General features: G+C 52.5%; 1 protein-coding gene across 1 annotated transcript; it reads left to right on the top strand.

Moving 5' to 3' along the window:
* On the top strand, positions 1-24,879 carry LOC127582306 (ectonucleoside triphosphate diphosphohydrolase 2-like). The gene is made up of 6 exons (XM_052037485.1): positions 1-271; positions 14,215-14,332; positions 15,100-15,250; positions 21,926-22,085; positions 22,783-23,010; positions 24,469-24,879. Exons 1-6 carry the CDS (start codon positions 158-160, stop codon positions 24,877-24,879), a joined length of 1,182 nt encoding a protein of 393 aa, XP_051893445.1. The 5' UTR covers positions 1-157.
* Positions 24,880-25,534: the final 655 nt, after the last annotated feature.

The following is a 25,534-nucleotide window of genomic DNA, read 5'->3' on the forward strand; positions in this document are numbered from 1 at the left end:
CGGGCGGGTGGGAGGGCCCCGCACGGTGCGGGGGAGCGCGGCGGCTGTGGGAGGGAGCGCGGGGAGGGCGGAGGCTGGCGGTGGGCGGGGCGGGGTGGCCGTGCTCCGTTCCCGGCGGGTAGTCGCGGGCACCAGCCGCACCCCGCACTGGCTGAGCATGGCCCGCCTGCCTCAGCTCGCCCTGTCGGCAGCGCTCGGCGCCCTTGGGCTCCTCGGCATCGTCCTGCTCGCCGCCACGTCCCGGGACCGGGCCGAACCGCCAGCCTACAAGGTGAGCGCCGCACCTGTCGGGCGAGGGGAGGAGGGAAAGAGAGAGGGAGGGAGGGAGGGAGGGAGAGAGAGAGGGAGGGAGAGAGAGAGGGAGGGAGAGAGAGAGAGGGAGGGAGGGAGAGAGAGGGAGGGAGGGAGGGAGGGAGAGGGAGGGAGAGAGAGAGGGAGGGAGAGAGAGAGGGACGGAGGGAGAGAGAGAAGGACGGAGGGAGAGAGGGAGGGAGGGAGAGTGAGGGAGAGAGGGAGGGGGAGGAAGGAATGAGGGAGAGGGGGAAGAGGGATGAGTGAGAGGGAGGGAGAGAGAGGGAGCGGGAGGGGGAGGGAGGGAGGAAAAGGGAGGGAGAGAGGGAGGGGGAGGAAGGAATGAGGGAGAGGGGGAAGAGGGATGAGTGAGAGGGAGGGAGAGAGAGGGAGCGGGAGGGGGAGGGAGGGAGGAAAAGGGAGGGAGAGAGGGAAGAAGGGGGAGGGAAGCAGAGAGTGGGAAAGAGGGAGAGAGGGAGGAGGAGGGAGGGAGCGGGATGTGTGAGGGAACTCGGGCTCAGTGTGTGGGACGGGGAGAGTCGCGGGTCGCCAGTGTGATGGGTCGCTGCTCCGCCGGTGCCGGTCTCTTGTGGGCGAGCATCACTTCTCGGGAGACGGGCCGAGTGCCCACACCCAATTCCCGCGGCCGGAGAGTGAGCGGACGATCCTGGGACTCCCCCTCCTCCGCTGCCCGGCGAGTGGTGAGCAGCGCCGGCGGGACAGCGGCCACTTGCAGCAGAATTAAATACTTGCGAAGGAATTGTTAGATTACAGGTCATCCAGCACCCCTCCCCTCCTCTCCCTCCCCTCCTCTCCCTCCCCTCCCTTCCACCCTCCCCTCCCCTCCCTCACCCATCAGCAGCTCCCCCCACCCTGAACTCCAGACCTCACCTGGAAGTGACAGACCCCTACCCTGCCCTCACCGAGGTACCTGACTGCATGTGACGACTATCTCAGTCCTCCTTGTCCCATTGCCACAGAAGAGGGGGACAATCGGCCCATCAAATCCATTCTGGCTCTCAGAGCAGTCGCACTCACCCACTTATTCCCCCCGACCCCATCTCCCTCACCCTCCCGGGGGGATTTATAGCAGCCAATTAACCAGTGTCAGGGAGCAGTCCCTGGCTACAGCCCACACAGACTGTTGGAACAGTGTTCCTGCCCCACATCCGGAGACTGATCCTGGTCACCACCAGCTCCCAGGCTGAGTTGTACCAGAAACTTCCTACACCTGTGACTATGTGACTGTCACCATCTCATAATGCCCCAAATCATTCCCCTTGTTTGGTTGGAAGGAAGGTCCTGAAGATAGATTGGGGGGGGGGTGGGGGGGAAGAGTTTAAAAACAGACAGTGCGAGGGAAAGAGTCTCATAGACATGGTGTAGAAAGAGAATCTCCAAGAGAATCGCCAGCACTGGTGTTAAAGTTTTGGAGCCTAACTCCTCCACACTGTGTCCTGGGAAGGTTCCCTTGTGTTAGGGGAAGGTTGGCACTGGGATAAGGCACCTGCATATGGAAAAGGTGCACAGAGGGGTGGGAGCACGAGGAGGAGGGACCATGTCCGATGGAAGCAAACCTGCATGGACTGCTGGATTCACCAACTCTTTATAATGGGTGTAAAGGAATGAACAAGGTTGGTGAGCTACAGGCACAAGTAGTCATGTGGGAACCTGATGTGGTCACAACAAAAGGAAACACGGCTTTAAAATGGTGAGAATCAGATGCTAAATATTCACCAATAAAAAATGTTTAGAAGTAAAGAGCAGGTGGGGTCCCAGTGCCAACCAGGGAAGGTATCGCGTTGAGGGACCCGTGAGGGGCGACGGGACAACCCACCCAGCTGGGGCTGTGAAGCAGAAAGAGTCTGACCCCATGCTCCGGGGACGGGGAGATCGAGGACGGGCATGCAGTGACGTTTCAGTGATGTGCAGGAACCACCGGTGGTGATGTTGCAGGACTTCGACTAGCTGAGTGTCCATTGGGAAGGTGTGAGAGTAAAGGGAAAGGAGGGGGAGGAACTTCTGAAACGTGTTCGGGAGAGACGAAAACTGGTGGCTGTTGGCGAGGAGGATCGGCCACAGGATGAGATCAGTTGGTGAAATGGGCTGAGGTGTGAAACGAAGCATTTTGGGAGAACTAATAAGCCAAGGATGTACACAATGAACAGTAGGGCCCCGGGGATCACGGAGGAACAGAGGGATCTTGATAAACAGGTACAAGGATCCCTGAAGGTGACAGCACAAGTAGAAGAGAGACATACAATTATGCGAGGCATAGACAGGGTCGATAGGGTGGAAATGTCAAACACTAGAGGACATAGGTTTAATGTGAGGGGGGAACGTTCAAAGGAAATGTGCAAGGAAAGGTTTTTTTTTAACATAGAGAGTGGCGGGTGCCTGAAACATGCTGCCAGGGGAGGAAGTGGAAGCAGATACAAGAGTAATGTTTAAGAGGCATTTAGACAGACACATGAACATGCAGGGAATGGAGGGATGGAGACCATTTGCAGGCAGATGGGATGAGTTAGATTGGCATCATGGGGTATCGCAGACATTGTGGGCTGAAGGACCTGTTCCTGTGCTGCACTGTTCTATGTTCTACTTCTAAGGTGGGTGAAGAAGGCAGATGTGATACTTACCTCCATTAGCCAGCGCACAGAATATAAGAGCAAGAAAGTTATGGTCAATTTTTCAAAACATTAGTTAGACCACAGCTTGAACATTGTGTGTGGATGCGGTCGCTACACTATGGGAAGGGAGTGGATACGCTGGAAGGGGTGCAGAGAAGGTTGGATGTTTCAGTCATGAGGAGAGACTTGACGAGGTGGGTTTGCCATGGAGGGGAGCAGGCTGTTGGGGGACCTGACAGAGGCGTGCAAATTAAGAGTGGTTGCAAAGAGTAAGAAACTTTTCCCCATAATGGAGGTGTTTAAAACTGGAGGGCATACGTTTAAGATGAGAAGTAGGAGGTTTAGAGGGGATTTGAGGAAGAATTTCTTTTCCCCCCAGAGGATGGTTGGAATCTGGAACACACTGCTTGAGTGGAGGGTGGAGGCAGAGACGCCCATCACACTTAAGAAATATCTTAAGAACATTTAAATTGCTATGGCATGGAAAGCTGCAGACCAAGTATTGGCAATTGGGATTAGTATAGATAGGTACTTGATGATTAACGTGATGCTGGGCCGAATGGCCTGTTTCTGTGCTGTGTGACTCTGAGTCCATGAACGCCCTTGGCTAATGCATTCATGGCCCAAGCAGCAAGGAACTGTTACTGAATCTGGTGCTAGCGAATGGGATGGGCTGAGTGGACCAACAGCCTGTGATGAACACTCGGGTAAGGGTGATCATTATCATAAGCCACAGGTAGTAATGAAGAAGGGCAATCTAAAATAGGACTTCTAAATTGGAACAGGGCTGGCTTCAGTGGGATGAGGGGAATCTGGGTAAAATGAAATAAAGATTGCAATGTAATGGAAGAACAGGAGATGCCTCAGGTATGGGCTGGGCATGTTGCCACAGAAGGGAAAGATAGAGGGACCAAAGCCAAGACTCCTTGGATGACGAGAGAGATAGAGAACATGATGAGGCCGTATCAGATGAGTTCTTCAGCTGCAAATCAGGATACACACAATGTTGAGAGGAGAAAAGAAATACTACAAGACGAGATTGGCAGTTTACTCAGCTCTCGCTCTTGGTGAAGCAGCCAGCATAATCAAAGACCCCACCCACCCGGGTCATTCTCTCTTCTCTCCTCTCCCATCGGGTAGAAGATACAGGAGCCTGAGGGCACGTACCACCAGACTTAAGGACAGCTTCTACCCCACTGTGATAAGACTATTGAACGGTTCCCTTATATGATGAGAAGGACTATGACCTCACGATCTACCTTGTTGTGACCTTGCACCTTATTGCACTGCACTTTCTCTATAGCTGTGACACTTTACTCTGTACTGTTATTGTTTTTACCTGTACTACATCAATGCACTCTGTACTAACTCAATGTAACTGCACTGTGAAATGAATTGACCTGTACGATCGGTATGCAAGACAAGTTTTTCACTGTACCTTGGTACAAGTGACAATAATCTACCAATACTAATAGGGAACCAAAAGTAGTAAGTGGTTATAATGGGGCAAGTTAGGACCCATTACGGTCAAGAAAGGTTATGTATTCTCAGAGGCTCAGGGCAAGGCTGGGATACATAGTGAATACCTTGTATCAGTGTTCAGTAAGGAGGATGCTGACAAAATACCGGTGGAATCGGGGAAGGTAGAGGTAATGAATGGGGCCAAGATTATAAGTGGGTTACTGGAAAGGTGGGTGGTGATCGTGAGGGTGGTGAAACCACCTAGTCTGGAAGGCTTGTATCCCTGTTGATAAAGGAAGTGGGGGCAGACAGCGGAAGGTGTTTGCCATGACATCTAATCTTCCAAAAATACGAGAGAGGATTGGAAATTGGCAAATGTGACACCCTTGCTTAAGAACAAGTGCCAGGACTTTCCTGGTAACAGTAAATTATTCCGTTTCAGATTAGTCATGGATAAGATCTGAGAAGCAACAATCAGGGAAAATTTAATTATAGAGGGTTGAGTTAATTAAAGAGACCCAGCACAGATTTGTAAAAGGCAGCTCATGTTGCAGTAAAATCATCAGTAACAGAAGGCAACAAGATTGTACATGGATTTTAAGGAAATGTTTGTCACTTAAAGGCTGGTAAACAACATGAGACTATAGAGAAGTGGATAAAATATTGGCTTCAGGATAGAAAGCAGTAAGTTGTGGTGATTGCTGCTCTTCAGACTGGGGAATGATGGACAGAGAGGTTCCCCATGAGTCTGTGCTGGGACCACTGCCATAGTGACAGATGCTGGAATACTGGGAAACATTTCAAAGGTTGCCTATGATACCAGACTTGGAGCTGTGGCGGGGAGGACTTTATTGGCTGACTGCAACAGGCTGGCAGAAAAGGCAGGCAGGGCCAGGTGGGATTTAGTACAAGGTGAGAGGTGCATTTTGGCAGAAGGCAACACAGACGTCGCGGCATTGTTCTAACCCATGCAAGAGTGGAGATCTCTGCAGCTGGCAGAACCTATTGGGAAGGTAGTTCCAACAGCATATGGATCTTGGGCTTCATAATTAGAGGCGTTGAGAGTAAAGGTAGAGAAGTTATGCTGAGCCTCGACAAAGATCTGATTAATCTGCAAATAGAGCGTTGTGCGTAGTTGGGGTCACCTCTCCGGGAAGGATGTGCAGATCCTGAGGGGTTTACCAGAACAGTGCGATTAGACTGGAGAAGCTGGGCTTGTTCCTCATTGCAAGGAGGTTTATGGTGGTGTACAGGATTACGATAAACTTATAAGACAAAGAAAAGCCATTTCCATTAACTGGTGGTACAGGGATACAGGAGGCAGCATAAAGTTTTGGGTAAGAGCTATACAGGGGATGTGAGTGGGAGTGACCTAGAACTCTCTGCCTCTGAGGGGGGTGGAGGTGGACATGATCTGATTCCAACAGGAAGCTGGGATCGGCACACGAGAGAAGGAAACTCGCAGGACTGCAGGGGTGGTGTATGGGGGTGGGTCTGAATGGACCACCCTGCAGAGAGCTGCACAAACTCGAGGGACAGAATACACCATGATGACTGGATGGGTTGTGACATTTCCCAGCCACTTACGTACTTCTGACGTGTAGCTCCAGTCATCTTGCCCGGAACATTGCAGCTTTTATTCAAGCCCAACAAGACACCACAAGCAACAATCAGACAACAACGTGTCAGTGTTGTCTGAGGGATGGATATCTGCCAGGACACTGAGAGGACTTCCCAAACCTGGATCACTCTGCACCTCTGATACTCTCTCAGCACCTCATTGGAGCACGTTAGCAAAGACGACTGTCATGAGCTTTACTGGAGAGACCTCGGCTGAAAGGTGTGGTGTTGAAACATCTTCGCCTGCCTTGTGACAGGGAAGCTGACAGCTGGTGATCACACAGTACAGAGCTCGTGGATCAGCCAGACAGGAGAAGTAACTGGACCATCAGATCTCTGTGTCCTGCACCCACTTAAGACTTTGATGCTAATCAGCTCTGGGTTAACGTGGGGCTTCCTCCAATCTCCCACTGGGAGGTTGATGGACTGGCTGTCCACACTTTCAGCAGAAGTTCTCCCAATCTCCTCCTGTTTGTTCACTGGGAATGCTGGGGTCCCTGGCAGGGCCAGCATTTATTGCACATCCCTAATTGCCCTTGAGAAGGTGAGGATGAGCTGCCTTCTTGAACCACAGCAGTCCTTCTGGGCAAGGCACTCCCATCATACTGTTGGGTAGGGTTTAGACCCAGAGGTGGTGAGGGACCAGCGATATATTTCCAAGTCAGAGTGGCATGTTCCCCTGCATCTCTTGCCCTTGCCCTTGGTGACAGAGGCTGTTTGTTCAGGGGGTGCTGTCAGGTGGTCCAGGTGAGTAACTGCAGTGCAGTGGTGGAGGGGAGAGACTGTTTTAGGGGGTTGATGGAGTGCCGATCAGGCGGCTGCTTTGTCCTGGAGGGTGTTGAGCTGCTCGTGAGCTGTCGGAGCTGCAGCCACCCAGGTAAGAGGAGTATTACACCGCAGCCTGACCTGCCTTGTGGTGAGCTGAAGGCTGTTGTGTCACTTTCCACCAACCTCCTCCTCTTGTAGCCACAGTGTCTGGGTGGCTGCTGCGTCCCTGGTAAATGGTGACCCCCAGGTTGCTGATGGTAGGGGACGCGAGGATGGTAACATATCGATGACAACGTATCGCTTGTCAATGGCAGGCAGTCGGACTGTCTAGCTGGAGATGGTCTGTAAGACCATAAGACACAGGAGCAGAATTAGGCCATTCGGCCCATCAAGTCTGCTCCGCCATTCGATCATTTTTCGCTCCCAACCCCATTCTCCTGCCTTCTCCCCGTAACCTTTGACGCCCTCACTAATCAAGAACCTATCAACCTCCACTTTAAATATACCCAATGACTTGGCCTCCACGGCCATCTGTGGCAATAAATTCCACAGATTCACCACCCTCTGGCTAAAGAAATTCCTCCTATTCTCTGTTCTACCGGGACGTCCTTCTATTCTGAGGCTGTGCCCTCTGGTCCTTGCAATGGTCATTGCATGGCACTATTGCAGTGTGTACCTTCCTTGTCATTGAATGTCATCTGGGTCCCACGGCATGCAGGCATGGGCTACTTCATTTGCTGAGAGGTTCTGAATGGAATTGAACATTGTGCGATCCCCAGTGGACATCCCCACTTCTGTCCTCACAGTGGAAGGAAGGTCGGACAATGGTTGGGCTTTGGGCTTAGGACACTTCCCAAAGGATCTCCTGTAGTGATGTCCTGGGGCTGGGTTGATTCACCTCCAGTAGCCATAACCATCTTCCTTTGCATGAGGTATGACTCCGTCCACTGGAGGCTTTTGCCCTTGGTATTGGTATTGGTTTACTATTGTCACTTGTACTGAGGTACAATGGAAAACTTGTCTTGCATACCGTTTGTACAGGTCAATTCATTACACAGTGCAGTTACATTGGGTTAGTACAGAGTGCATTGAGTCAGCACAGAGTGTATTGATGTAGTGCAGGTAAAAACAATAACAGTACAAAGTAAAGTGTCACAGCTACAGAGGAAGTGCAGTGCAATAAGGTGCAAGGTCACAACAAGGTAGATCGTGAGGTCAGAGGTGCCCGTTGACTTCATTTCTACTGTGTCCCCTGATGGCGCAGGCAGAGAAATGCTGCCTGGATGTCAAGGGCGGTCAGCCTCACCTCACCGCTGGAGCTCAGCTCATCAGTCCACATCCGGACCAAGGCCGCGATGAGGTCTGGAGGAGGGGTCTCAGCAACCCTGCTGAAGTGAAGCAGGAGAAAGAGTTGCAAATGCAGACTCTTGGTCAATGTTTGTTCAGGTAATGCTGCGATTTAATAAAAAGCTACGGCATGGAGTGCTAAGCATGAAATGAAAAGCCTGTCTGGGTTCAGGAGAGAACATCGGCCCTTCTTCCATGGTTCAGCTTGAATGTGGCTCTGGACCCGCTCTCGTTAACTTTGAACTGCATCTTCAGTTCAGAGACAATAAGGGATGGAAAATAAATGCTGACAGTGCTGCCCACATTCACTCCTGTGTACAGATAAATAAAACAAAAATATTTTAAGTTGTTTTTTGAAAGTAGACATTGACAGTGCTTCAATGGCTAGCTGAAAACTTCTCCCCCACCGAATGGTAGTTATTTTCAATCTGTGCCCTGACACCTTTGCCAATGCGGGGCTTCCACTCTAACTAAAGCCTTAATGACATTGAACACAAATCCCTCTACTGTCCCCCAACCATCTCGGCTCCAAACCAAAATAGACCAGCTCCTACTGTCTGGCTTACATCATCCACAAGACATACCACTTAGGAAGACAGTTGGGAAGTGGGGAGGTCTGATGGAAAAAATATTGAAGACAATACTAAATGCCAGAGCAGTTACTAGCAGTTTATTTGGATGGGTGCCAGACTAGATGTAGAATGGAGAAACTAATGAACTGGAGCTTATTGTTTGTATCACAGAGATTCCTTCTGTGACCATCTAAAAGGAATTGAGTCAGGACAGAGCCCTGGGGGATGGAAGGACTGACAGCAAGACGTTGGCCAAACCCTCAGAAGTGGCATGGGACAGTAAGCAGTAAGTGCTGAGCCAGGGAAGGACTTGGGACGATGCCCGTTAGTGATGCGGTCTGAGAATCTGCACAACGTCCACCACCCTTCAACCTTCACAGTTACCCCCCACTGGTCCAGTCGGGTTACTAGGCAGGACCTGCCTTTAACAAAACTCAAACTTCATCAAGTGCTTATTAGATTTTCCCCTGATTATCGACTTGGTCCATCAGGTCCGTGCTAGCCCCTGCGGAATGCTTTCCCTGAGCCTCGCAAATTACCTGCCCTGAAATGCCAACCAGTCCTCACTGGGAGTGCTGACTGACTCTGCAGACAGGGAGTTCCCCAGGCAGTTCCAGCATGGAACAGTTTGTCCTCACTCCCCACCACCCCCAAACCTGCATCTTCTGCCCCACTTTAAATCAGTTACCTGGTCCTTCACCCCTCCATGAATGAGAACATCTCCTGTCCATTGAAATGAAGGGAAAAGAGTCCCCGTCCTCCAGTTCCCACACATGCCCTTGACCTCTTTAGACAATGATACCATATTTGGCATTCTCCTGCCCCCACATCCCCCACCCCATATCCCCTGTCAAACCCGCCCACAACTCCCACTGCAACCTCTGATTAATCCCAACCATTACAGCTGAATGCTAACATTAATTATAGCAGACATTCTGATACTGATCTAATTTTCAATGACGTTCTCTACATCCCCTTTACTGCCTCTTTCGTGGGACGAGCTCATACACAGCACCCGTCACTGACGGTAACTGCTCGCTGCCTCCACACACACCCACCTACCAAGTCCCAGCAAGCCCCACCACTCTCTCCTTACCTGTCAGTGCTCAGGTGGGGATTGAAGGCTCCAGGGACCCAGATGCTTTCCATTGCACTTCCTCTCACAGAGAATGAAAAAACCCAGAGCAAAACAACTAGCTCACCTGCATCTGAACACCCAGTCACACCCGACCCTCCGAACACCCGGTCACACCCGTACCTCCGTCCGAACACCCAGTCACACCCGTACCCCAATCCGAACACCCGGTCACATCCGTCCCTCCATCAGAACACCCGGTCATACCTGTAGCTCCGTCCGAACACCCAGTCACACCCGTACCCCAATCCGAACACCCAGTCACACCCGTACCCCAATCCGAACACCCGGTCACATCCGTCCCTCCATCAGAACACCCGGTCACACCTGTAGCTCCGTCCGAACACCCAGTCACACCCGTACCCCAATCCGAACACCCAGTCACATCTGTCCCTCCATCAGAACACCTGGTCACACCTGTACCTCCATCAGAACACCTGGTCACACCCGTCCCTCCATCCGAACACCCGATCACACCAGTTCCTCTGTCTGAACACCCGGTCACACCCGTTCCTCTGTCTGAACACCCGGTCACACCTGTACCTCCATCCAAACACCCGGTCACACCTGTACCTCCATCCCTCCATCTGAACACCTGGTCACACCTGTACCTCCATCCAAACACCCAGTCACATCTGTCCCTCCATCCGAACACCTGGTCACACCCGACCCTCCATCCGAACACCCGGTCACACGTGTACCTCCATCCGAACACCCGGTCACACCCGTTCCTCTGTCCGAACACCTGGTCAAACCCGCACCTCCACCCGAACACCTGGTCACACCTGTACCCGTCCCTCCATCCAAACACCTGGTCACACCTGTACCCGTCCATCCAAACACCTGGTCACACCTGTACCCGTCCATCCAAACACCTGGTCACACCTGTACCCGTCCCTCCATCCAAACACCTGGTCACACCTGTACCCGTCCCTCCATCCAAACACCTGGTCACACCTGTACCCGTCCCTCCATCCAAACACCTGGTCACACCTGTACCCATACCTCCGTTGAACACCTGGTCACATTTGAACCTCCACCCGAACACCTGGTCAAACCTGCACCTCCATTCACCCACATGCAGACAAGTAGATGTGTGCACAGGTGCAACGAAAACCTTACTTGCAGCTGCGTCACAGGCACATAGCGTTAGAATTCCAACATTCAGAAGAAAAAAAATTCTACAAGAATTGTCCAAGAAAGAACACAATTAGAACCAAAAAAAATGAAGTTCATTGTAGTGCAATGTAGTCAAAGTGGTGACAGTGTTACCATACTGAGGTGATGTGCTGGTTGATTCAAGAACTGAATGGTTGAAGGGAAGTAGATGTTCTTGAACCTGGTGGTGTGGGGACTTCGGGCTCCTGTACCTACTGCCTGACGATAGCAGTGAGAAGAGGGCGTGGCCCTTTCTCTCATCCTGATCTCTCTGGTATTTAATTATCTTATTATACCTTTTATAATTTGTTTAGTTTCACCAGTAGTAAATAGACAATCAAATGTCTTGCCAACTTCCTGCTTGCACCTGAAATTAGTGTCACTGCAGCTTGGCCAGACACTGACAGCACGAAGCCCTGCCTTGTCTTGCAGCAGACATGGGAAGAGAAAAGACTGATTTCAGGTCATGGGCCTTTTGTTAGAACTGGAAAAGTAAGAAAACCAGCACATTTTGAGTTGTAGCGAGGAGTTGTGGAAAGAACAGGGGGATTGTTTGGGGTTAGTGTGGATGCCAAAGTTGTCAGGGTAACAATGACGACAGGGTAGACAAGTTAGAAAGGAAACCAATTGAAATTACAGCCAAGTCTACGAAGGGAAAAATAGGGCTGGTTCCTGAAATTGTTGATTTTGTTGATCGAGGGGACGCAGACAGAAGGGCTCTCTCGGACAGAAAGGTGAGAGTGGAAGTGTGACGGAGAATTAAAGTGGTAGGCAGCTTGGAAGTGTGAACTGAACACAGCGGTCACCCAATCTGTTTGGTTTCTCCAGTGTAGAGGAGCCACACCGTGAACGCTGGATGCAGTTCAGGAGATTGGAAGACGTGGGAAGGGAATCGGTGCTTCAAATGGGAAGACTGTCTGTGTCCGTGGATGGTGTTAAGGGCAGAAGTGAAAGGGCTGGTGTTGCACCTCCTGCAGTCAATGTCAAGTTTATTGTCATGTGCACAAGTACCTATGTGCACAGGTGCAACGAAAATCTTACTTGCAGCAGCATCACAGGCATGTAGCTTCAGATAAGCAGCATTCACAAGAAAAACATAAACATAAATTATACACAATTCTAACAAGAAAAAAACAATTAGAACAAAAAACCACAAAGTTCATTTTGGTGCAAAGTGGTCAGCATGGTCGTAGTGTTGCTGAACTGCTGTGATTAGGGTTCAAATGTGCCATGACAGGGGGAGTTATTGGTGGGGACTTAATAATAGACCAGGGAGTTTGGCAGGGAACGGAGCCTTCTGAGGGTGAGTCTAGTTGTGGGATGGCGTTGAAAGTGTTGAAATTGTGAAGGATGACCCATTGAATGTGGATGGTGGTGGGGTGGAAGGCGAGGACGAGGATAAGGATAAGATCTTTAGTAGTCACATGTACATCGAAACACACAGTGAAATGCATCTTTTGCATAGAGTGTTCTGGGGGCAGTCCGCAAGTGTCGCCACGCTTCTGGCGCCAACATAGCATGCCCACAGGTTCCTAACCTGTACGTCCTTTTTTTGGAATGTGGGAGGAAACCGGAGCACCCGGAGGAAACTCACGCAGTCACAGGGAGAACGTACAAGCTCCTTACAGACAGTGGCAGGAATTGAACCCGGGTCGCTGGCGCTGTAATAGCGTTACGCTATCCACATTTTGACAGGGAGGAGAGGGGGTGAGAGCGAAGGCGAGGGAATTCTGAAGCTGCTTTACCTGCTGAGCACGTCCCCTGTTTTCGAATCTCAAGCCTCAGCAGATTTTTGTTCCAAATATATGTCACAGCCATTAAACAGTCTGATTACAACACCCTGATCACACCTGTACCTAATTACATCTGTACCAATTAATTTCAACACACACATATCCAAAGTCATGCTCTTTCCAGTGACACAAAGCATGATCACACCCATTCCAAACAGCCTAATATAACAAATGGAATGAATATGTCTGCGCTTAACAGGCAGATTGTGATTGAACTTAGCATCCTGAGCTCACTTCTACCTAACACTGGGACATCAACGGAGCAAAATAGTTCTTTAAATTTACTTACTCATTTCTCAGGGTGTGGGTGCTGATGGTCAGCCTGCATTTTGTTGTCCATCCCTCATCGCCCTGAAGAAGGTAGTGATTTGCTGAGCCAGTTACGAGGATGTTTAAGGGCCACCACATTGGTGGGACTGGAGTCACATATAGGTGGACTGGGTAAGGACTGCAGGGTTCCACCTGGCACAGTGGCACCATGGTTAGCAGCGCCGCCTCACAGCTCCAGAGACCCGGGTTCGATCCTGACCTTGGGTGCTGTCAGTGTGGAGTTTGCATGTTCTCCCTGTGACTGGGTGGGTTTCCTCCCACGTCCCAAAGAGGTGCTGGTCAGGTTAACAGCCCGCTGTAAATTGCCCCTAGAGAGTCGGTGAATGGCAAGAGAATTAACGGGGAGTTGATGGGCGCAAGAGGAAGAGAAAGTTGCAGGACAAGGGGGAATGGGACTGCTGGGAGCAGGGTGGGAGGGATCCGTGATTACATTGGCTGCTTTCCCGAGGCAGCGGCAAGTGTGGACAGAGTCCGTGGAGCGGAGGCAGGTTTCTGTTATAGACTGGGCTGTGTTCACAGCTCTCCGCAGTTTCTTGCGGTCTTGGGCAGAGCAGTTGCCACACTAAGCTGTGATGTAAGGGGATAGGATGCTTTCTATGATGCATCTGTAAAAATCGGTGAGGGTCAATGGGGACATGCCTCATAGATAAGACAAGGTTTGGCAGTCATCATTTTGAAGAACAGTTTATCCATGTTGCAGATTATTCACTGAATTTTACATTTCACAGCCACGTTGGTGGAAGTTGAACACAGGTCTGGGTATTAGTTCAAGTCTCTGGATCACTAGTCTAATAACATAACAACTGCACCGCCACCGAACTCCCACCTGTACCACACTGATCCCACCTGCCCTCTCCTCACCCCCACCTGCCCCCTCAGACCTACCCTCTCCCTCCCACACCCCTCCTCTCCCAACTGTCCCTGCCTCTGGTCTGTTTGCTCTCAAGAGGCCGTGCACACTTTCTCTACCACACGGGAGTGTCTGCCGGCCTAGTCCAGCCTAGTTCAGCCTGGTCGCCGACTGACCCGCTCAGCTCTCGGGCTGATCTCTGGCAGACCTCCAACGGACCGCAATGTCCTGAGAGGGCTTCTTGTTTCTCTTCCGACAGTACGGGATTGTGATTGACGCCGGCTCCTCGCGCACAACCGTCTTCATCTACAAATGGCCATCTGGGAAAGAGAACAACACTGGCATCGTGAGCGAACACAGCAGCTGCCAGGTGGAAGGTAAAGGTCGACCAGACTCCTGAATCCTGCCCCAGACCCTGACCCCCAACATCAAACACCAGGCTGATGACCTTTGACCTCCACACTCCAACCCCCTGACTCCAGACCCATCCCCTGATTCAAGACCCTAACATGATGCCAATCCCTGAACTCTAACCTCGGACCCCAGAACCTAGAGCCCAGACCCAGCCCAACCAATCCCAGCCTCAGGACCGAGCATCTCAATGCACCCAATAGTCCTCCGCACAGGAAAAATCACCACTGATCAGGATGGTTTGTGCTGCTCCCCACAGTCAAATAGCTGGGCATTTTGGCAAGGTACTGGGGGAGGGAGAGGAGGGGAAGGGGACATAAGATAAGATATGAGACAAGATATTTATTTATTAGTCACATGTGCATGGAAACACAGTGAAATGCATCTTTTTGTGTTACTGAGAATGTTCTGGGGGCAGCCTGCAAGTGTCACCACTCTTCCGGCGCCAACATAGCATGACCACAACTTCCTAACCCGTACGTCTTTGGAACGTGGGAGGAAACCGGAGCGCCCAGAGGAAACCCACGCAGACACGGGGAGAACGTACAAACTCCTTACAGACAGCGGCGGGAATTGAACCTGGGTCACTGGCGCTGTAAAGCGTTACACTAACTGCTACACCACCGTGCCACCTTGGGACATCTTTTGATGGAGGGGAAGGTAGCGCAGGGGGAGGGGTGAACAGATGTGCCTCTACCCACTGGACTCACAGCTGGATCACTATCGACCACAGGTGCAGGAATCTCGAGCTACGAAGAAAACCCAGCCAAAGCCGGGAACAGTCTGAAGGCCTGCCTCGACAAGGCTCTGAGAAGTGTCCCTTCCGAGAGGCACACCGAGACCCCCCTCATCCTTGGCGCAACGGCTGGTATGCGCTTGCTGAAGTAAGTAACATCCAGGGTCTCCATCAATCACCAACCATTTCAATATTATCTCCACCAATCATCAGCCACTTGTCTACTCTCTCCACCAATCACGAACCGTTTCAATATTATCTCCACCAATCATCGGCCACTTGTCTACTCTCTCCACCAATCACCAACCGTTTGCACAATCTCTCAAGGGTGCCCCTTATCCTGTGCCACTGAAACATCCCAAGACCAGCCCATTCCCAGGACCACCCCTCAACCCTCCGAGAGTTGGGATGTGCATCACTTGCAGACTTTTTATTGTGCCCTTGCATTGTCTACCTGGGTCTTTGGTACTGATGGACCCCAGCCTCTGACTGGCCCACTGTCCCCCTCCCCTCCCCGCCTTCCCTTCTTTCCCCAAAATCCACCCAGTCCACCATCCCTCCCTCTCCAGGATGATCCAGAGCCCCCTTGATGATATACTTTGGAACCACAGAGAGAATTTACCCTCATGGAATCCCGTCAGTAACAGCAAACTCTACAGTCGTCCCCCAACTATACAGTTCCCTCTTTCACCGAGGAATTTCCTGCATGTGGGAAAGACCTGGAGCTCCCATGTGGTACAGGATGCATGTTGCACAAGTCTGAGGTGGCTAGTTGTTCCTCCTCCTGCTCACATTAGTTCACTCAGCGGAACAAAGTAATTCATTTAATTTTCTAAATATGACACTGTGGTCTCCTTGGGTGCAGGCCGTAGACAGTGCACACAGTGAGCTCTTCCTGTGCTCAATCATCATAGGACTGCACACTCTCTCCACCAATCACCAACCGATTGCCCACACTCTCCACCAATCACCAACCGAATGCGCACTCTCTCCACCAATCACCAACCGATTGTGCACTCTCTCCACCAATCATATAATCCCATACAACAGTACAAAGTTTACAACACAGGAGGCCATTTGGCCCATTGTGTTTGTACCAGTCGAGACAAGATTTCCTCAAGTTAATCCCAGCACTGGGTCCATAGTCCTGCAGCTCAGAACTCTTCAACTACATGAACCAGCACTGCTGATTTCTGCCTCCACCACCCTACCAGGCAGTGAGTTCCAGACGATGTTTCCTCTCTCCCCTCTAGTTCTTCCACCAATTACTTGAACTCTGATTTTTGACCCCTCTGCCAAGTGAAATATTTACTTTATCTACACCCATTATTACCTTATATGCCTAATTTAAGTTTCTGTTCAGCCTTTTCTGTTCCAAAAGAAACACAGAAACATGGAGGGAAACAACATGGAAACAGGCCATTCGGCCCACTGGGTCCGCACTGACCACGACCCACCCATCTACACCAATGCCATTCTTTATCCTTCCCTCATTCTCATCAACTCCCCCCAGATTCTACCACTCACCTATATGCAGGGGGCATCTTACAGCGGCCATTTAACCTACTAACTGGGACGTGGGAGGAGACCGGAGCACCCAGAGGAAACCCACACAGGGAGAATGTGCAAACTCCACACAGACAGCACCCGAGGTCAGGATTGAACCCGGGTGTCTGAAGCTCTGGGGCAAGTGGCTCTACCAGCTACACTTGCCACATCACCCCCAGTTCATCCAATCCTTCCTCTTGTCACAGGTTCCAGTCCAGGTGACATCATCGAAAACCCTCTCTTGTGCAATCACATCCTTCCTGCATCGTGGTGATGACAACTGTCCTCGGGGTTCCAACTGTCGTGTAACTGGTATTTTCTTGCATAACCCCTCTGCTCCTATATCTGGTGCATCAGTTAATAAAGGGAAGTGAACAGCATGGCTTTCTAACCACGTTATAGACCTATCCTGATACCTGCAAGGATCTGTGGATGTCCACTACACATTGAGGAGCCGAGGAGAGGTACTGCAACGAGTCCTGTGTTGAGGGTGCCCCTGATGCTCTGCCCCCTAAACATCCCAGGACCATCCTACTCCCAGAGCCACCCCTCAACCCTCCGAGAGTTGTTCCTCCACATCTCTCGATCGCCTCCCGCTTCCCATCCCTTGCTGCACCTCCCCAAAGACATCACCTCACACTTCTCCCGATTAATTTCCATTTGCCACATTTTTCTGCCCAGACCATCGATACCTTCCTGCCGTCTAAAGCTTTCCTCCAGCAACCACACCATCGATTTTTGTATCACTTGCAAACTTCCTTATTGTGTCCCTGCACTGAGGTCAAAATTACTCATGGATGTTGCAAAAGTACAAGGGACCGGTTACCATCGCCCTGTGGAACCCCACTGGTATCATCTGTCTGGTCACAAAACACCAACGTCCTTTGCTTCTTACCACTGAGCCAATTTTAGCTGGCTGGTCCCCCTCCCACTCCTCCTCCTCTCACTCCCCCTACCTCTCCCCCCCATCCCTCCCCCACATGCCTCCACTTTCCCCTTCCCCTCCAGGGTGATCGAGAGCCCCCTGGTGATACACTTGACTCTGGAATCACAGAGGCAACTTTCCCTCCTGAAATCCCATCCCCAACTATAGAGCTTCCTTGAGTTCCGTCACTGAAGAACCTCCTGCAGGTGTGGCCGTCCTGGACACAGGAAATACCTGGAGCTCCCGTGTGGTACAGGATGGATGTTGCACAAGTCTGAGGTGGCTGGTTCTAACCCTGTTCCTCCTTCTGTTACATTAGCTCACTCAGCAGAACAAAGTAATTCATTTAATTTTCTAAATCTGACGCTGTCCTGTCGTACATCTGACTGCCATCGCCTTATTTACCAAAGTCTGCAGGCCGTAGACAGTGCACACAGTGGGCTCTTCCTGTGCTCAATCACCACGGGGCCGCATACTCTCTCCACCAGTCACTACGGGGCTGCATACTCTCTCCAGCAATCACCACAGGGCTGCATACTCTCTCCACCAATCACCACGGGGCGATGGTACTCTCTCCACCAATCACCACGGGGTGGCGGTACTCTCTCCACCAATCACCACAGGGCGGCGGTACTCTCTCTGTTCTTACGCGCTTCAATAATCACCAAAAATGAGCAAACACTCTCCGTTAATCACCAAAGGTTTGAATGTCCTCTCCACCAATCACTGAAACGCCTCTTAATATCTCTTTTCCCCAATCACCAAAGGTTCTGCATGTTCCTTCACTCATCACCAAAGGCTCACATAATCACTCCACCAAGCGGCCAGGTTTGCATTCTCTTTCCACCAATCAACAAAGCCGTGCATTGTCTGGACCTTGGTGAATGTGCCTTTCATTCACTGTACCGGATCTTATACAGAATTGGAAATGGACAAGACGCCATCCTTGAAACACTATTAACACCCAACAATCCCCTGGATTTATTCTGCGGACAAGGTTCTATATATCCCTGACTGGATTCTGTCCTTCACAATATTTCATCCTTCTCAACCAATTGTGAAAAGGAACCAATTTTGTAGCAGCTGGCATGTGACCTCCCCACAGTGAGAAGCCCATGGTGGGCCTCGCCGAACTGTTGGAGGCAGGTTTGAAACTAGCCAGACACTTCAGAAGACACGTTGGTGTGGACTGGAGTCACATCTAGGCCAGACCAGGTTAGGATGGCAAGTTTCCTTCTTGAAGGACATTAGTGAATTAGTTGTGTTTTTGCAACATTGGGGTTCATCATCACTTTCACTGCTTTCAGCTTTCTATTTCCAGAGTTTCTAAATACTGGATTTGTAGATTTAGGGCAGCACAGTGTCACAGAGTCCTTACCCCACAGCTCCAGAAACCCTGATTCAATCCTGATCTCAGGTGCTGTCTGTGTGGAGTTCGAATGTTCTCCCTGTGGCTCCGTGGGTTTCCTCTGGGTGCTCCAGTTTCCTCCCACATTCCAAGGATGTGCAGGTTGGTAGGTTAATCGGCCACTGTATGTTGCCCCTAGTGTGTATGGGAGAGCTAGGATCCGGGGGAAGTCGATGAGAATAAAAATGGGATCAATATAGGAATAATGTAAATGGGTGGGTGTTGGTCGGTCTGGACTCAATGGGCCGAAGGGCCTGTTTCCCTGCTGTATCCCTCTATGACTCTGTGGTTAAGCAGCACAGAAACTGGCCATTCTGCCCAGCCAGTCTGTGCTAGCACGTGTACTGCACTCGAGCTTCTTCCCTCATCTAAGTCTACCAGTATCACCTCTTCTCCCTCAGTTGCCTGATCAGCCTCCTCTTAAATGCCTCTGTACTGTTCTCCTCAGTGCCTCCCTGTGGGACTCAGCTCCACATTGTCACCACTAGAGAAATGTTTTCTGAACTCACTGTTGGATCTCCAGGTGACTCTTGCACCGGTCGCCTCAGCCTCTGCTGCTCCCCACAACTGCGAACATCTCCCGATTCACTCCACCAAAACCACAGATTCACGCACACTTCCACAGTGGGGAAGGGGATTGAACTGTGGATTGTTGACCAAGTGATGTAAATCATGACCCTACCAGACCCTTCTTTCTCCCTCTGCCAGAATCAGGCAGCCAAGCATACAGGTAGCACCACGTTCTTGCAACCGGGTTCAATCCTGACATCTTCTCCCTGTGACCATATGGGCTTCACTGGGTCATAAGGCCGCAGACCAAGTGCTGGGAAATGGGATTAGTGTAGACAGTCGGCACAGACACAGTGGGCTGAAGGGCCTGTTACAGTACTGTATGACTCTTTAACTCTAAGCTCAGGTTTCTTCCCACATCTTAAGGATGTAGAGGTTGGTAGGTTAATTGGCTACTGTGAATTGCCCCTGGTGAGTAGATGGTGCTGAGAGACTCGATGGGAGGACGGGATGAGGGGAGGGAGTCGTTGGGAATGTGGACTGTGCACAGAGTTGGGGGGCATTTGGTGGGAGGGGACAAGCAGTGCCCTGGGGAAATGGAACTGGAGAGAAAGTTCAAGGAGTGAGGCACAGGGGCATTCTAGGGGCCGGTGGGAGGGGAGCAGGGGTCAGAACTCCCTACACAGGGACGGAGGTGCTGATTCCAACTCTGTGAAGACCAAAGTGTCAGAGGGAAGAGACTCAGAGCCTCGATACACAGAGCGCAGAGCAGGCGGTGGAAAGCAGAGTCTTGAATGTTTGAAGGCAGAGGCGGATAAATTCTCGATAAGGGGGGAGGAGGATATTGTGGGGGGGGGGCAGGCAGGTAGATGGGAATGCAGAGAAGGTAACATTCAGAGACTTTCTCCCAGGGTGACAATGGCTAACATGAGGGGACATAATTTTAAGGTGATTGGAGGAAGGTATAAGGGGGATGTCAGGGGTAAGTTTTTTACACAGTGGGTGGTGGGTGCGTGGAACGCACTGCCAGCAGAGGTTGTGGGGGCAGATACATTAGGGACATTTAAGAGACTCTTAGATAGACACATGAATGATAGAGAAATGGGGGGCTATGTGGGAGGGAAGGGTTAGATAGATCTTAGAGCAGGATAAAATATTGGCAATGTTTTATGATCTAACAATCAGAGCAGCCACGACCTCGCTCAACTTCAGAGCAGACTTGAGAGGCCTACTCCTGCTCCCAATTCATGTTTGCTCAGGGAGAAGAGGGGAGGGGAGGTACAGGAGAGGGAAATAGAGGAGAGAAGGCTGAGAAAGAGAGGGGAAATGCGAAAGCTTGAAAGATAGGAAGGCAGAAATAGAGGTGAAAGAAAGTGTGAAAGTGGGAGAGAAGGGAGAAAAAGGGGAGAGAAATGAAGAGAAAGGGGGAGGGAGGAATTGGACAGGTAGAGAGAAATATCAGGGGGAGAGAGACAGAGGAAGGTTGGTGGTGAAGTGGGGAGACTTGCTCCTGCTGAGCTCCCATCTGCTCTGTGAGACCCTGCAGGTGAGGAAGGGACCCGTCTCTGGTGGGTGGGTGCAGGGAGGCCATGGATATGTCAGACCAGAGCTTGGAACCAGGGTGCCAGTAATGAAAGCAAGCCCTCACCAACCTGAGCAAGGAAGGGTCAATGTAGCCAGAAGTAGGGTACATTGCCCAAACCAGTCAACTACAGGGTGTGGCGTTGGAGTCACGTGTTGTGTGCACACGGAGGGGTGGCGGCATCCTAACCCAAGAAACGCAAGTGAAGTAGCTGGAATATAGAACGTAGAACAGGGAACAATACAGCACAGGAACAGGCCCTTCGGCCCACAATGTGCCAAACTAATTAAACTAGTAATTAAACAACTAAACTTACCCCTCCTGCTTACACAATGTCCACATCCCTCCATTCTCTGCACATTCGTGAGCCTGTCTAAGAGCCTCTTAAACACCTCTATCGTATCTGCCTCCACCACCACCCCTGGCAGCACATTCCAGGCACCCACCACTCTCTGTGTCAAAGAACTTTGCCTTGTACATCTCCTTTGAACTTACCCCCTTTCACCTTAAATGCATGCACTCTGGTGTTAAACATTTTGACCCTGGGAAAAAGATACTGGCTGTCTACCTTGTCTATGCCTCTCATAATGTTATAAACATCTATCAGGTCTCTCCTTAATGAACTTGATGAGAACTGATTCACGAGGCTCAGGGTTTAAGCTGGAAGTTCTTGGGTGCCATGAAGGTAAAACCGAGGCCTGCCGTGTCTGGCCAGAAGGGGGTGGGCTGCCGGCAGGTTCCTGCCCACCCTGGTCCGCAGCACCTCTGATCATGGCAGCCCCCCCACTCATTTCTCCAGCCTGTCCCAGGTCACTGGGGTACTGAGGCCCTCTACACTGTGTGTCTACAGTCTGACCAACCCTGAAGCAACCCAGGACATCCTTGCAGAGATCAACAGCACCCTGAGGTCCTACAGCTTCAGCTCCCGAGGGGCCAAGATCCTGTCAGGGAAGGAGGAGGGGGTGTTCGGCTGGGTCACCGCCAACTACCTGATGGAGAACTTTATAAAGGTGAGAGGGTGGGAGGGGTCAGCACGGACAAACGGGGGGACAGGTGGAACCCCTGACCCCACAGGACGTCCTCTCTGATAACACTGGGCTGACTGACGTGGTTGTCCATGCACAGACCCCCATGGTCTGTCCAAAGGGTACAGACCCCCACAATCCAATCAACAGTCACAGACTCCCACAGTCCCATTGACGGTCAAGGACCCCCCCCCCCCACAGTCAAATAGGGGGTCACGCACCCCCACAGACTGACCCTCCAGGTGGAGTGGACCCCCACAGCCCAACCAAATGATGTGGACCTTCTCTGAGTACGTGGATGGGGGGCAGTATGTGGGGTGTGAGGGAGGGTACGGGGCGGAAGGGATGATGGGTAAGGGGTGGTGAGAGGGATGGGGCGGGGGATTGGGGTGTGGGAGCAGGGACAGTGGGGTTATGTGGGGAGGGGTGGTCTTGGTTGTCGGGGTTACGATCTACACCGTGCGGGTTGGCAGGGGGTGGGGACAGTGCCACGGGGAGAGGTGGGCAGTGGGACATTGCCCGTGCGGAGGACAGGGGACCACGGGGAGGGGTGGGCAGTGGGACGTTGCCCGTGTGGAGGACGGGACCACGGGGAGGGGTGGGCAGTGGGATGTTGCCCATGCGGAGGGTGGGGGGGGGGGCGTTCGGGGAGCAGCCAGGATGACACTGCCCTCTGTTCTAGTACGGCTGGGTGGGCAAGTGGTTCTACCCCGCCCGGCACACGGTGGGCGCCATGGACCTGGGAGGGGCGTCGACGCAGATAACGTTCGTGCCTGGGGAGGCAGTGAAGGAGCCGGAGAGCGAGGTGGGGCTGCAGCTATACGGCCACCACTACACCGTGTACACACACAGCTACCTCTGCTACGGCAAGGACCAGGTCCTCCGCATGCTCCGCACCAAGATACTGCAGGTAGGTGCTGCCCTCCCCCGGGGGCAGGGGTGGGGGGGATCGGGAGTGGGTTAGTGGGGGTCAGGGTGGGAGGGGGGTAGGTTAGGGGTTGGGTGGGTGTGGAAGGGGTGGGCTGTGTGAAGGGGGTAGGAGGGGGATGGAAGGGGGAGGAGGGGAGGTGGGGGTGGGAGGGGTGGGGATGGGGTGAGAGGGGGTGAGTTGGTGGGGGACGGGGTGAGGAGGGAGAGGGGAGGGGTAGTAGGGATGGGGTGAGGGGCGGGGGAAGGGTGAGAGGGGGAGTGGTGGGGGAGAGATGGTGGGAGGGCGGTGGGGATGGGCTGAGAGATGGTGTGGAGGGGTGAGGGGGGGATGTGATGGGGATGGGGTTAGAGGAGCATGGCTGCGAAGGGGAGGGGGAGGGTGGGGGAAGGGTGGTGGGGGTGGTCCCCGGTGGAGGTCTCTCCACGCGGGAGTCCTCCCGCTGTACATCGGGGACCTGGGGGTGGAGGGTGTTGCACCGGGCCGTGCCATGCAACCGATTTTTGAGCCGGTTCACCGACACCCCTGCCGCCTGTCACTTCTGCGGCGGGGAGGAGACGGTGTACCACGCGTACGCGGAGTGCGAGAGGTTGCAGCCCTTCTTTGCATATCTGCTGCTCAAGTTCTGGCTGCACCTCAGCCCGGCGCTGTTGGTTTACGGGCACCCGGTGTGGCACAGGGCGGGGCGCACAGAGGATCTCCTGGTGGGTCTCCTGCTGGGCCTGGCCAAACTGGCCATCCACGGGATGCGGCGGCGGGCTGCTGAGGGTACCGGCCGGCCTGCCTGCCCGTCTTCCGCGCTCACGTGCGCGCGCGGGTGTGTTTAGAGAGGGAGCACGCAGTTTCTGTAGGCACCCTAGCTGAGTTCTGCGCTCGGTGGGCCCCTGAGGGGATCGCGTGTGTCATGGACGGTACAAACGTGATTCTTATTTGAAGGGTTGCATGTTGCGTTAACGGGTGTAGTGTTGCGTGTGTGTTTCGTTAGTATTAGTTTGCATTCTCTACTGTAGTTCTGTCGTTGCGTAGTTTCTTCTTTTCTGTATTAAATGCCGTGTATTGACACTGGTTGTCTTTTTGTAGTGCTTTTAGCAAATAAATGTTTATATTAAAAAAAGGGTGGTGGGGGAAGGGTGAGGGGGACGGGTGGGGGAGATGGTGGGGTGGTGGCAGTGGGGTGGGGAGGGGTGGTGGGGGAAGGTTGAGAGGGGAGGGGTGGGGGAGATGGTGGGGTGGTGGCGGTGGGGTGGCGGGGGAGAGATGGTGAGGGGTGGCGGTGAGGGTGTGGAGGGGTGAGGGGGGACATGGTGGGGATGGGGTTAGAGGAGGATGGCTGAGGGAGAGGGGAGGGGGTGGGGGCGGGGTGAGCGGTGGTGGGGAGGGGCAGGGATGGTGGGACGGGGGTTGTCGTTGGGACATCTGATCCACTTGTGCCTCCCCCAGACCCACAGTTCCAACAGCATTGTGACCAGCCCCTGCCTACCCCTGGGCTACAATGTCTCCTACACTCAGAGAGACATCTACGAGAGCCCCTGCACCAAGGACCACCGACCCCCCGGTTACTCCCCTGGATCCATCATCAGTTTCCGTGGCTCCTCCGAACCGCGCGACTGCCAGCAGTTCGTCGAGGCCATCTTCAACTCTGCCTCCTGTGACCACAGTGACTGTGCCTTCAAGGACGTCTACCAGCCCCCCGTGTCCGGAAACTTCCTGGTGAGTTGCCGCAGATTCCCTTCGGTGACAGGTGGAGCCGGAGCCGGAGCCCGAGGTGGCCCGCGGGAGAGGGGAACCCTACCCCGACCTCAGGGCTTCCCCTGCCTGGGACACAGAGCTCGGAGACTGTACCCAGCCTGAACGCTGGGCACCTGTTGCTCCCTCGTGCCCGCTGTGCCCACCTCACCCTCTCGTTCCTCCATGTTGATGCTCACAGATCATCCACCTGGCAGATTCCCTGTTCTTTCCAATCCCGTCCCTTCCTGGGGACCTCCTGATCCCTATAATTTTCAATCCCATAATTCTTCTCAAGATGTTTATAGATTCCAGCATTTTCCCTACCACTAACGTCAAGCTAATGGATCAGTCATTCCCCATTTTCCCCTCTCCCTCCCTTCTCAATCAGCAGGGTCACATTTCCTCCCCTCCAGTTCCCAGGGACAATCCCAGCAGCTCCAGAAGTTTGGAAGTTACCCACAGGGCCCACTCTCTCCGAAGCCAAACCTGACCCCCGGCAGGTGGGTCACATGATGACATCTGCTGAAAATGTCCAACCGAAGCTGGAGATCCAGACTCCAGTAACCTCCCCTTTACCCAAATCCATCTCCGCTGCTCTGCATGGTGATCGTCCCTGGTTTTCTGGCTGAGGCTGGGATTTGATTTCAGGTTGTGGGAGCTGGGTGTGACTCCTGTGGAGGGTTCAGTCTCTGGCTCAAACCCCCCTCTCTGTGGAGAACAATCCTCTGTCCTTTGTAAAGTTGCTTCCTCTGATCCACCGCCCGAGAAAAACTGATAA

This window comes from Pristis pectinata, chromosome 23 (assembly GCF_009764475.1).
Source record: "Pristis pectinata isolate sPriPec2 chromosome 23, sPriPec2.1.pri, whole genome shotgun sequence".
NCBI lineage: Eukaryota > Metazoa > Chordata > Chondrichthyes > Rhinopristiformes > Pristidae > Pristis > Pristis pectinata.

What these genes read in the sequence shown, in the direction of transcription:
- LOC127582306 (XM_052037485.1), top strand. Translation starts at nt 158, where the DNA reads ATGGCCCGCCTGCCTCAGCTCGCCCTGTCGGCAGCGCTCGGCGCCCTT. An exon ending in TGATGGAGAACTTTATAAAG is followed by an intron (nt 22,086 to 22,782) that starts GTGAGAGGGTGG and finishes CCTCTGTTCTAG; the next exon opens with TACGGCTGGGTGGGCAAGTG. An exon ending in TCCGCACCAAGATACTGCAG is followed by an intron (nt 23,011 to 24,468) that starts GTAGGTGCTGCC and finishes TGCCTCCCCCAG; the next exon opens with ACCCACAGTTCCAACAGCAT.